Raw genomic sequence first — 12,724 nt, 5'->3', positions numbered from 1 at the left:
CACAATAATACCAAACGCAAAATCAGCATGTGAAGTAGCTAGTTTGCTGTAAAATCCCCTAAACAAACTGCACTATCAATGTAGGAGACTACAACCTCACTATGTTCAACCTGCAGATTGATGTCAAATCAAATGTATTTGTCACATACACGTGTTTAGCAGATGTTATTGTGGGTGTAGAGAAATGCTTGTGTTTCCAGCTCCAACAGTGCAGTAGTATCTAACAAGTAATATCTAACCATTTCAAAAACAATACACACAAATCTACAGTAAAGGAATGGAATTAAGAATATATAAATATTTGGACGAGCAATGTCAGAGCGGCATAGACTAAGATACAGTAGAATAGGATAGAATACAGTACATACATAACAGATGAGTAATGCAAAATATGTAAACATTATTAAAGTGACTAGTGTTCCATTATTAAAGTGGCCAGTGATTTAAAGTCTATGTATATGTGCCTCACCGAGTGGAGTCTGAAATTCAGCACCGGCAGATATACTTTTGAGGAGATGGGAAACGTTGCCCATGCTACATCAATGGGCTGCGCGGTGCATTCTGGGCGATTCTGGGACAAGGAGTTGGATACGTTCCCAACCAGCAGACTCGCTGGATTCCTATCTCCTTTCTCTAATCTCTATGACAACGGCACCATGCAATGCACCCTGGACTAAAGAAGCAGGCAAATGGGAAAAGTGTGCTAGACCCTCCGTAAAATTACACAATTGTAGAGGTAGGAATATCACAGAAATATGATCAATGGCTCATTGGAGAGAAGATATCCTCCCGAATTATGACTTTGGCCAGTATTGAAATCTGACATGTATGATAGACATTTTGGCGATCTAAAAGTCGTATTCCTATTAACTTTCAGTGCAGTGAGAGTGACTATCACGGTGCTACGTCTTACAAGACAGACTTCTGCCTGCTTGAATGGCAATAATGGCAATAAAATCATGAAATGACACAGGGAATCGATAGAACATCACTCAGAGATGCACAAAAACAATGTAACATTCAAAATGGGTGATTTCTAGCTTAGATGGTTTACATTCTGGTGCAGTAGCATTGCCAAAACCAAATTTCTATGTGTGTGTGTGTGAGTGTTTATGTCTGCATCTGTCTGTGTGTGTGTGTGTGTGTCTGTACCTGCAGCATGAGTGCGTGTGGCGAGTGGACGAAGATGGAGGCGTTGTCCTTGGGGGAGGACTCCAGGCACAGCTGAGCGTCAGTGGCGCGGGGGTTGTAGGAGAAGGAGATGCCAGAGGACAGCTTGCCGTCGTACAGTAGGGTCTTGTGGTGCTCAGCAAACAGGAGGTCACTCTCAGCCTTGTACTTGAACGTGCCCTGAGAAAGACGGGAGAAAGGTCGTGAGTGACAGGCAGGAGACTTGAGTGTGACTTTCATTTATATTTTTCTGTTCGGTTTAAACCTTACACACTACTAGTGATAGTCTGTAGTGTATCTTGAAATAATTCATGGTAGGAGGAAGATCCTCAATCATTAATGTTTCACATCAAATTGATGAGTGCAGACCTTCCTTGTTTGATCTATTGGGGTATCCAAATGTCAGGGTGTTTTGGAATAGTGGGACTACTGAATACTGCATGATGACTGGGCTTTGCCTCTACCTACCTTGTAACCAGGCCCCAGCTGGTAGATGGCCAGGATCTGGGCTGCACTGAGGGCCTCGCCAAACAGATACACCGCCCCCATCTGACCACAGAACACACGGTTGGCGTCCGCCGTCTCTGACGAACCCAGGAAACACTTGTCGAAAGTCTGAAGGGAGGAAGGAAGGAAACAAGGAAGGAAACAGGGAAGGAGAATTGAACAAGCGTTAATAAAGAGAACTATGACAACTCAATCAGCATGAATGAGTGTGAATCAACACACCATCGGCATACAGAGAACATACATTTCTATTAATCTGTTCTCTCCTGTATGTTTCCTAGAGCATGTGTAAATAGGCAGGGGATGAGCTTAGCATTGTTATCAAGGAGGGAGAGGTATCTCAATCAGCCATATCTACTGTAGGGTATCAAGGCCCTCTGTGACACTAACGCCAAGAGGATTGCATTAGAAAAGCATCTTCATTTGGTTAAAAGCTGACGTGAGAATCTTGTTTTCGCACGAGAGAGAGAGAAAAAGCATTCTGGAGAACCATGACAGAATCTCATACATACGAGTATATCTTCAGCTACACAACTCATTATGCCACTCATCTCCCTCCCCTGTTACAGACCCAGTTCCATCCATGTGAGAGGGGGGAGGGGGGGGGGGGGGAGAAAGAGAGAGAAAGAGAGAAAAAGAGAGAGAGAGAAAGAGAGAAAAAGAGAGAGAGAGACAGAGAGAGACAGAGAGAGAGAGAGAGGCAGAGAGATAAAGGGAGTGGTTTCACCCCTGAGCCCTCTGTCAGCTGAGACAGTGATTATATCAATCAATCAGAAAGAGTGGGGCCTGTGGGGAGGTGCTGTCCTCTTCTAACAACCTGTACTGCAGTAACAATGGGTCTCCGTGGTATATCAATCACAACATATACCATACGTCATTGTGTGGAAACTTTTTTTATGCAAAGCACAATGGTTCAAATTGAAGAATTCTGGATGGACAGCTGCAAGGCTTTCTTGTTGATTGATTGATGACTTCAGAGAAATGTTTTGATTGATAATTGGCATCAAAATATACTTTTGATTATACACATGCATAACAACCACTAGCACAACTTCTAGGTTCAGCTGTATTCCATTACACAGAATACATGGGTAAAAATGGATGTGTGATAGTAGAGGTTTGTGGTTACTAAAGGAATAACATTATAACAACGATGATCAGTATAGTATGGATCGATTGCTACTTACGTCGCTGGTGTTGACGAACCAGGTGATTTCTCCGTAGGAGGCGAGCTCTCCATTGACGTAGCAGCTGATCTCACTGTTCTTCCAGCGGTTGTAGACGTGAACGATGGTCACCATGTACCACTGAAACAACAACACAGAACAACTTAACCACCATGGTCACCATGTACCACTGAAACAACACAGAACAACTTAACCACCATGGTCACCATGTACCACTGAAACAACAACACAGAACAACTTAACCACCATGGTCACCATGTACCACTGAAACAACAACACAGAACAACTTAACCACCATGGTCACCATGTACCACTGAAAGACAACAACTTAACCACCATGGTCACCATGTACCACTGAAACAACAACAACTTAACCACCATGGTCACCATGTACTACTGAAACAACAACAACTTAACCACCATGGTCACCATGTACCACTGAAACAACAACACAGAACAACTTAACCACCATGGTCACCATGTACCATTGAAACAACAACACAGAACAACTTAACCACCATGGTCACCATGTACCATTGAAACAACAACACAGAACAACTTAACCACCATGGTCACCATGTACCATTGAAACAACACACAACAACTTAACCACCATGGTCACCATGTACCACTGAAACAACAACACACAACAATTTAACCACCATGGTCACCATGTACCACTGAAAGACAAACAACTTAACCACCATGGTCACCATGTACCACTGAAACACAACAACAACTTAACCACCATGGTGGCCATGTACCACTGAAACAACAACAACTTAACCACCATGGTGACCATGTACCACAGAAACAACAACAACTTAACCACTATGGTCACCATGTCCCACTGAAACAACAACTTAACCACCATTGATCATTATGTACCACAAACAACAACAGCTTAACCACCAAATGGCAATTATGTACCACTGAAACAACAACAACTTAACCACCATTGGTCATTATGTACCACACACAACAGATTAACCACCTATGGTCATTATGTACCAATGAAACAACAACAACTTAACCACCATTGGTCATTATGTACCACTGAAACAACAACAACTTAACCGCCATGGTCACCATGTACCACTGAAATAACAACAACTTAACCACCATGGTCACCATGTACCACTGAAAGACAAACAACTTAACCACCATGGTCACCATGTACCACTGAAACAACAACAACTTAACCACCATTGGCCATTATGTACCACTGAAACAACAACAACTTAACCACCATTGGTAATTATGTACCACAAACAACAACTTAACCACCAATGGTCATTATGTACCATTGAAACGACAACAAATTAACCACCATTGGTCATTATGTACCACTGAAACAACAACTTAACCACCATGGTCACCATGTACCACTGAAAGACAAACAACAACTTAACCACCATGGTCACCATGTACCACTGAAACAACAACAACTTAACCACCAATGGTCATTACGTACCACTGAAACAACAACAACTTAACCACCATTGGTCATTATGTACCACTGAAACAACAACAACAACAACTTAACCACCATTGGCCCTTATGTACCACGGAAACAACAACAACTTAACCACCATTGGTCATTATGTACCACAAACAACAACAGCTTAACCACCAATGGTCATTATGTACCACAAACAACAACAGCTTAACCACCATTGGTCATTATATACCACTGAAACAACAACTTAATTTTAGCCTCATTCCTAGCTGCGTAGTGTACCACTGAAACAACAACTTAATTTTAGCCTCATTCCTGGCTGCCTTCACAGAGTTACCCTTCGGAGACATGGGACATCGCCCGATCAGCTCTTAAACCCCTTGGGCTACAATCCCACCTACATCGGCTGCTCAGATTTCTGTCAGACATTGGAAGAATCCAGTGAAATAGGTTATTAGAGTTACCAGGCAGACAGCTTGGGAGATAAGACCGACCGTGGAATACAGAGGCCTAAAGATAGAATGAGGTTCTGAGTCTGAGGAGGAAGTAGAGTAGCGTTGTTCCACTCCGGGATAACAAGGGGAGTTTTAATTGGCCAGGGGCACCATGGATCTCACAGATGCTGTTGGGCTTGACTGGGTCTGGGTGCTATGGTCTGGCTGTGTGTCGTGCCCCATTACATCATCCCTCTCTCTCGTTCCTGCTATCCTTTTTTCACTGTTCTGCTCTGACATTACTGGCCCCCAGAGGAAGGGCCAAATGACTATGCTTCAACCCAAAGGGCCTAGACGAGAGGGCAGTGTATGTGTACTATGCCTGCGTACAATTTGTTCTGTTTGTGTGTCCTATGCGAAAGAGAACATGTTTGTGTGTCCTACTTAGCACGTGTTTCTATGTTTTATGAGTGCTAGGTTTGTGTGTCTCTCCCACAGGACCGTGTCTGTCTGTCGACCGGCCTCGCCGTCTGCCTACCTTCTGTGGTTTGAAGTCATATTTCACACAGTGCTGGAGTCCCTTCCCCTTGGACTTTAACGAGGTCACAATCAAACAGCCGCCCACAAAGTGTGCAGAGTATCCCAGACCTTTGTTGGTGCGAAAACTACAGGAAGAGAGGGAAGAAAAAGAAAAGAGACAGAAAAAACAGATTTCAGTTAGTGAGCGTGACGGCTCACTTTAACACAGTCTAACACTCAAGGGCAGACGGGGGTTGAGACAAGTCAATCTGCCAATAAATCATTCAAACATACAAATTTAAAAAACACTTTGAAAACGGAGGAGAGACAGAGATGGCGAAAGCCTCAATCATTTGTCAACTTCACAACAAATTCCCATTTGTGGGTGTCTGTGTTCTGAGCGATCAGGGGCCCCGGCGGTCGCTGTGTGTGATTTAGTGAACTAATCTCTTTTTAAAAGGGCAGAGTCTGAAGGAGTTTTACTACAGACTTTTCTGCCTCTAGCTGGCTGGCTGTGTGTGGTTGGTTATCACTTTCAGAAGGCCCACCAAACAGAAGGCCCACCAAACAGAAGGCCGACCAAATCCCGGCACATCAATTAGATTTTTTGACAGAAATTAATTATCGGCTGAAAATAGGAACGAGTGAGGCACTGATTTACTGTCCCTGAGAGAGGGAGGGAAGAAGGGAGAGAGGAAAGAGTAAGGGGAGAGAGAGAGAAAGAGGAGAGAGAGGAGAGAGTAAGGGGAGAGAGAGGAGAGAGAAGAGAGAGGAGAGAGGGAGGAAAGAGTAAGGAGAGAGAGAGGGGAGAGAAGAGAGAGGAGAGAGTAAGGGGAGAGAGGAGAGAGAGAGGAGAGAGTAAGGAGAGAGGAGAGAGAGAGGAAAGAGTAAGGGGAGAGAGAGAGAAAGAGGAGAGAGAGGAGAGAGAGAGAGTAAGGGGAGAGAGAGGAGAGAGGAGAGAGAGAGAGAGAGAGAGAGAGAGGAGAGAGGGAGGAAGGAGTAAGGGGAGAGAAGAGAGAGAAAGAGAGAAGGATGAGAGAGAAGGATGAGAGAGAGGTAAATGGAAACGGAGAGGGAGAGGCATTGCATGAGTATGCCTACTTCATCTGGTAGTGTGTGTGTGTGTGTGTGTGTGTGTGTGTGTGTGTGTGTGTGTGTGTGTGTGTGTGTGTGTGTGTGTGTGTGTGTGTATTAAGCCTCTCTCTGATGTCCGTTTTTTTTTACAATTTGGGGATGACGTCATCCTACAATTTTGATGAACAAGGGGGAAAAAATCAAATAGCTTTCCTTGGCGTGCAAATACAGTATACACACACACACACACACACACACACACACACATATACACACACACACACAGAGAGAGAGAGAGAAAGGGAACAACGGTATGAGCCAAATTCTATTTGAATACACCTGAATAATATTGGATTATCCATACAAAATGTATACATGGGTATCAAGTCAGGAGATGAGTAAAGACATCATTTGCATAGAGAAAGAGAACAGATCAAGCAGCAGTAAGTTGTGTCAGTGTTAGCCTGGGTGTACGAGACTGACTACATTAGTCGGTGGCTACAGACTGACTGGTCAACAAATCACAATGATTCGCCATTTAGGATGCAAGGTGATTCCTAGTCAGTCTACAGTCGCCGAGCTGATCTCCAACATGGACGCCAGGTGTATGTAACTCACCAGTACAGGTAAGGCTTGTCCTTGTCAACATTGATGTTGTTGATTGGATCCATGCGGAGCCACGTGTGGAAGGTGAATCCACTCTGGTACGGCCATTTGGCTATAGGGGGCAGAGCTATAGCCTGTGAGGAGACAAACGGTGAGCTCAATGAGTTGAGAAAGAATGTTTTAGAAATAGGATAGTGAGTAGTGTGACCAAGACTACAGTGGGTCCAAGAAGGAAGGGATGGAGTTGTTCATGTGTGTGTCTATCCAGAGGGCTTCCTGCCTCATTAGCCAGATTCACAGCAAGGGGAAGACGTGTGCTTCGTGCTCAGTCTCCACTGCACACACACCAATCACAGAGCCTCTTATGGCGGCCCAGAACTCACCCTCACCAAAGGGCACCGTTACCATGGCAATGGAAGTGTACACAGAGACATACAGTGCACACACACACACACTCTGTCTCTACATACAATGTGAGTGTTCCAGACAGCTATTGAAAGACAAAATGTGAGCGACATGATTATCTAGCCCAGGTACTGTACAGTCAAATGTACCATGGCCACATACAGGTGAAGACAGCATTCAGGTGAGACCCATTGAGAAAATAGTGAAGGGTAAAGGTCCTAGAAGGAGATACACAGTTAAAACATAGCATACATGAGGCTATGACGTCGTCCTTCATGAAAACTGAAAAATGTATTTGCAAATTATGGTGGAAAATAAGTATTTGGTCACCTACAAACAAGCAAGATTTCTGGCTCTCACAGACCTGTAACTTCTTCTTTAAGAGGCTCCTCTGTCCTCCACTCATTACCTGTATTAATGGCACCTGTTTGAACTTGTTATCAGTATAAAAGACACCTGTCCACAACCTCAAACAGTCACACTCCAAACTCCACTATGGCCAAGACCAAAGAGCTGTCAAAGGACACCAGAAACAAAATTGTAGACCTGTACCAGGCTGGGAAGGCTGAATCTGCAATAGGTAAGCAGCTTGGTTTGAAGAAATCAAATGTGGGAGCAATTATTAGGAAATGGAAGACATAAAAGACCACTGATAATCTCCCTCGATCTGGGGCTCCACGCAAGATCTCACCCCGTGGGGTCAAAATTATCACAAGAACGGTGAGCAAAAATCCCAGAACCACAAGGGGGGACCTAGTGAATGACCTGCAGAGAGCTGGGACCAAAGTAACAAAGCCTACCATCAGCAAGGGCATTGAAGATGAAACGTGGCTGGGTCTTTCAGCATGACAATGATCCCAAACACACCGCCCAGGCAACGAAGGAGTGGATTTGTAAAAAGCATTTCAAGGTCCTGGAGTGGCCTAGCCAGTCTCCAGATCTCAACCCCATAGAAAATCTTTGGAGGGAGTTGAAAGTCTGTGTTGCCCAGCAACAGCCCCAAAACATCACTGCTCTAGAGGAAATCTGCATGGAGGAATGGGCCAAAATACCAGCAACAGTGTGTGAAAACCTTGTGAAGACTTACAGAAAACGTTTGACCTCTGTCATTGCCAACCAAGGGTATATAACAAAGTATTGAGATAAACTCTTGTTATTGACCAAATACTTATTTTCCACCATCATTTGCAAAATAATTAATTAAAAATCCTACAATGTGATTTTCTGGATTTTTTTTCTCATTTTGTCTGTCATAGTTGAAGTGTACCTATGATGAAAATTACAGGCCTCTCATCTTTTTAAGTGGGAGAACTTGCACAATTGGTGGCTGACTAAATAGTTTTTCCCCCATTGTATGAGATCATAGCTGGGACTACGTCTGATAAGTTGTCATCCTTCATTACCTTGAAGACGTCAGCAAGAGCATCTTAACTGAGTTAGTGAAGCTAAGTCCACACTTTTAAACCCATTGATACCAGGAAGTGTATTAGAAAACTGCTCTATTTTAAGAGAAAGAGAGGGGTATAACAGAACATTCCCAGGAGACTTATATGTTATACTTTCACTCACTAAATCACATGGCTGGCTGGCTGGCTGAATGGCTGGATAGATGAAAAAAAAAGGTATTGGAAAAAGCAGCTTAGGGATTGCTGCTATGAGAAGGAAGGGGTGAGAATGAGTTCGGAGACTGCTAGGAGCATTAGAATGAAGGGAGAAGAAGAACAGAGGAAGACTGCTAGGAGCATTAGAATGAAGGGAGGAGGGGAACAGAGGGAAGACTGCTAGGAGCATTAGAATGAAGGGAGAAGAAGAACAGAGGGAAGACTGCTTGGAGCATTAGAATTAAGGGAGGGGAAGACAGCTAGGAGCATTAGAATGAAGGGAGGAGAAGAACAGAGGGAAGACTGCTTGGAGCATTAGAATGAAGGACTGAGAAGAACCGAGGGAAGACTGCTAGGAGAATTAGAATGAAGGGAGGAGAAGAACAGAGGGAAGACTGCTAGGAGCATTAGAATGAAGGACTGAGAAGAAGAACAGAGACGGCTAGGAGCATTAGAATTAAGAGAGGAGAAGAACAGGGAAGACTGCTAGGAGCATTAGAATGAAGGGAGGAGGAGAACAGAGGAAGACTGCTAGGAGCATTAGAGTGAAGAGAGGAGAAGAACAGAGGGAAGACTGCTAGGAGCATTAGAATGAAGAGAGGAGAAGAACAGAGGGAAGACTGCTAGGAGCATTAGAATGAAGAGAGGAGAAGAACAGAGGAGAAGAACAGAGGGAAGACTGCTAGGAGAATTAGAATGAAGAGAGGAGAAGAACAGAGGGAAGACTGCTAGGAGCATTAGAATGAAGAGAGGAGAAGAACAGAGGAGAAGAACAGAGGGAAGACTGCTAGGAGCATTAGAATGAAAGGAGGAGAAGAACAGAGGGAAGACGGCTAGGAGCATTAGAATGAAGGACTGAGAAGAAGAACAGAGGGAAGACTGCTAGGAGCATTAGAATGAAGGACTTAGAAGAAGAACAGAGACGGCTAGGAGCATTAGAATGAAGAGAGGAGAAGAGAGGAGAAGAACAGAGGGAAGACTGCTATGAGCATTAGAATGAAGGGAGAAGAAGAACAGAGGGAATGCGGCTAGGAGCATTAGAATGAAGGGAGGAGAAGAACAGAGGGAAGACTGCTAGGAGCATTAGAATGAAGGGAGGAGAAGAACAGAGGGAAGACTGCTAGGAGAATTAGAATGAAGGACTGAGAAGAACAGAGGAAGACTGCTAGGAACATTAGAATGAAGGGAGGAGAAGAACAGAGGGAAGACAGCTAGGAGCATTAGAATGAAGGGAGGAGAAGAACAGAGGGAAGACTGCTAGGAGCATTAGAATGAAGGGAGGAGAAGAACAGAGGGAAGACTGCTAGGAGAATTAGAATGAAGGACTGAGAAGAACAGAGGAAGACTGCTAGGAACATTAGAATGAAGGGAGGAGAAGAACAGAGGGAAGACAGCTAGGAGCATTAGAATGAAGGGAGGAGAAGAACAGAGGGAAGACTGCTAGGAGCATTAGAATGAACGGAGATGGAGAACAGAGGGAAGACTGCTAGGAGCATTAGAATGACGGACTGAGAAGAACAGAGGGAAGACAGCTAGGAGCATTAGAATGAAGGGAGGAGAAGGAGAACAGAGGAAGATTAGCTAGCATCTGTGCACCTCCTCTCTTCCCATGCTGCTTATTCAACACACACAGAAACACAGTATGACCCAAGCTACATATGGTTGGTAAACCTTGGCATTATAGGATATAGAAGCCAAGATGTGTGCTGGGTCAGAGCTTATAGGCAATTCAGGATGCATTATCTTAGTTATTGCTAATGCGTCCGGCCTTGGATCATGTGGGAAGTCGAGCACAAGAGGATGTAGCCCATTTAGAAGCTATCCAGAGGTGCTGTAAATACCACTACCTTATCGTAGGCACTGTGTTCACCGAGACTCATACCAGTCACTACAAGTCTGACACAACTTTTACCTTACATAGTGCACTACTTGATCAGTGCTTAGGGGAATAGTGTCGTACCAGGTGTAGCGTCAGACTGTAGTCTAGTTGGGTGGTGAGCACTGTCTTCTAACGATCAGTCTGAGACTCCGGTATACATGTGGAGGTGTATTGAATTGTCACTGTACTCACAGCAGCACTCTTCCCTGGGAAGCTGAAGAAGGAGTCAGGTCCGTTCCGGTGGGCCATGCTCCTCAGGACAGACAGCAGCTTCACCGCATGGGGAGGCTGGAGGGAAGAACACGCACAAGTTGAGACGCCACAGACTTTGATGAGGGTGCACCGCATACACAGGTACTTTAATGTAAAGCCACAGTGCAGTCGGGAGAGTATTCAGACACCTTCCCTGTTCCCACATTTTGTTACGTTACAGCCTTATTCTAAAAGTGATGAAATAGAAAAAATCCTCAATCTACACACAATTCCCAATAAAGACAAAGCAAAAACAGGTTTTTATACATTTTTGCAAATGTATTACAAATACAAATCTTATTTACATAAGTATTCAGACCCTTCACAATGAGCTCCGGTGCATCCTGTTTCCGTTGATCATCCTTGAGATTTTTCTATGACTTGTTTGGGTACCATCTGTTGTAAATTCAATTGATTGGACATGATTTAGAGAGGCACACACCTGTCTATTTCAGGTCCCACAGCTGACTGTACATATCAGAGCAAAAACCAAGCCATGAGGTGGATGGAATTGTCTGTAGAGCTCAGAGACAGGAATGTCGAGGCACAGATCTGGGGAAGGGTACCAAAACATTTCTGCAGCATTCAAGGTCCCCAAGAACACAGTGGTCTCCATCATTCTTAAATGGAAAAAGTTTAGAACAACCAAGACTCTTTCTAGAGCTGGCCGCCCTGCCAAACTGAGCTATCGGTGGGAAAGGGCTTGGTCAGGGAGGTGAACAAGAACACGATGGTCACTCTGACAGAGATCCTCTGTGGAGATGGGAGAACCTTCCAGAAGGACAACCATCTCTGCCAAGCGCCACGTCTTGAGGAAACCTGGCACCATCTCTAAGATGAAGCATGGTGGTGGCAGCATCAGGCTGTGGGGACATTTTTCAGTGGCAGGGACTGGGAGACTAGTCAGGATCGAGGGATAGATGAACGGAGCAGAGATATCTGTGACGAAAACCTGCTACAGACAGCTCAGGACCTCAGACAGACAGCCAAGACAACGCAGGAATCCAACCTGACAGAGCTTGAGAGGATCTACAGAGAAGAATGGGAGAAACTCCCCAAATACAGGTGTGCCAAGCTTGTAGTGTCAAACCCAAAAAGACTTGTACTCAGCAATGTATTGAGTAAAGGGTCTGAATACTTACAGTGCCTTGCGAAAGTATTCGGCCCCCTTGAACTTTGCGACCTTTTGCCACATTTCAGGCTTCAAATATAAAGATATAAAACTGTATTTGTTTGTGAAGAATCAACAACAAGTGGGACACAATCATGAAGTGGAACGACATTTATTGGATATTTCAAACTTTTTTAACAAATCAAAAACTGAAAAATTGGTCGTGCAAAATTATTCAGCCCCCTTAAGTTAATACTTTGTAGCGCCACCTTTTGCTGCGATTACAGCTGTAAGTCGCTTGGGGTATGTCTCTATCAGTTTTGCACATCGAGAGACTGAAATGCTTTCCCATTCCTCCTTGCAAAACAGCTCGAGCTCAGTGAGGTTGGATGGAGAGCATTTGTGAACAGCAGTTTACAGTTCTTTCCACAGATTCTCGATTGGATTCAGGTCTGGACTTTGACTTGGCCATTCTAACACCTGGATATGTTTATTTTTGAACCATTCCATTGTAGATTTT

At 44.3% G+C, this 12,724-nt stretch overlaps 1 protein-coding gene across 7 annotated transcripts in view; it reads right to left on the bottom strand.

Annotated features, from left to right (window-relative positions):
* The window catches only part of LOC110533189 (lipopolysaccharide-responsive and beige-like anchor protein), a 356,513-nt gene that overhangs the window by 280,317 nt on the left and 63,472 nt on the right, over window positions 1–12,724 (bottom strand). For all 7 annotated transcript variants that reach the window (XM_090187615.1, XM_090187618.1, XM_090187619.1 and 4 more), the window contains exons 5-10: window positions 11,034–11,129; window positions 6,969–7,090; window positions 5,296–5,422; window positions 2,865–2,984; window positions 1,639–1,785; window positions 1,153–1,350 (exon numbers count right to left, since the gene is read on the bottom strand). In XM_090187615.1, the coding sequence (XP_090043741.1) occupies window positions 1,153–1,350; window positions 1,639–1,785; window positions 2,865–2,984; window positions 5,296–5,422; window positions 6,969–7,090; window positions 11,034–11,129 (810 nt within the window). The remainder of the gene's footprint in view (window positions 1–1,152; window positions 1,351–1,638; window positions 1,786–2,864; window positions 2,985–5,295; window positions 5,423–6,968; window positions 7,091–11,033; window positions 11,130–12,724) is intronic.

Source organism: Oncorhynchus mykiss, chromosome 10, assembly GCF_057628025.1.
Source record: "Oncorhynchus mykiss isolate SJ-2025 chromosome 10, ASM5762802v1, whole genome shotgun sequence".
In the NCBI taxonomy this organism is placed as follows: domain Eukaryota; kingdom Metazoa; phylum Chordata; class Actinopteri; order Salmoniformes; family Salmonidae; genus Oncorhynchus; species Oncorhynchus mykiss.
The sequence above is the reverse complement of the archived record's forward strand: the minus strand, read 5'-3'. Positions and strand labels throughout refer to the sequence as shown.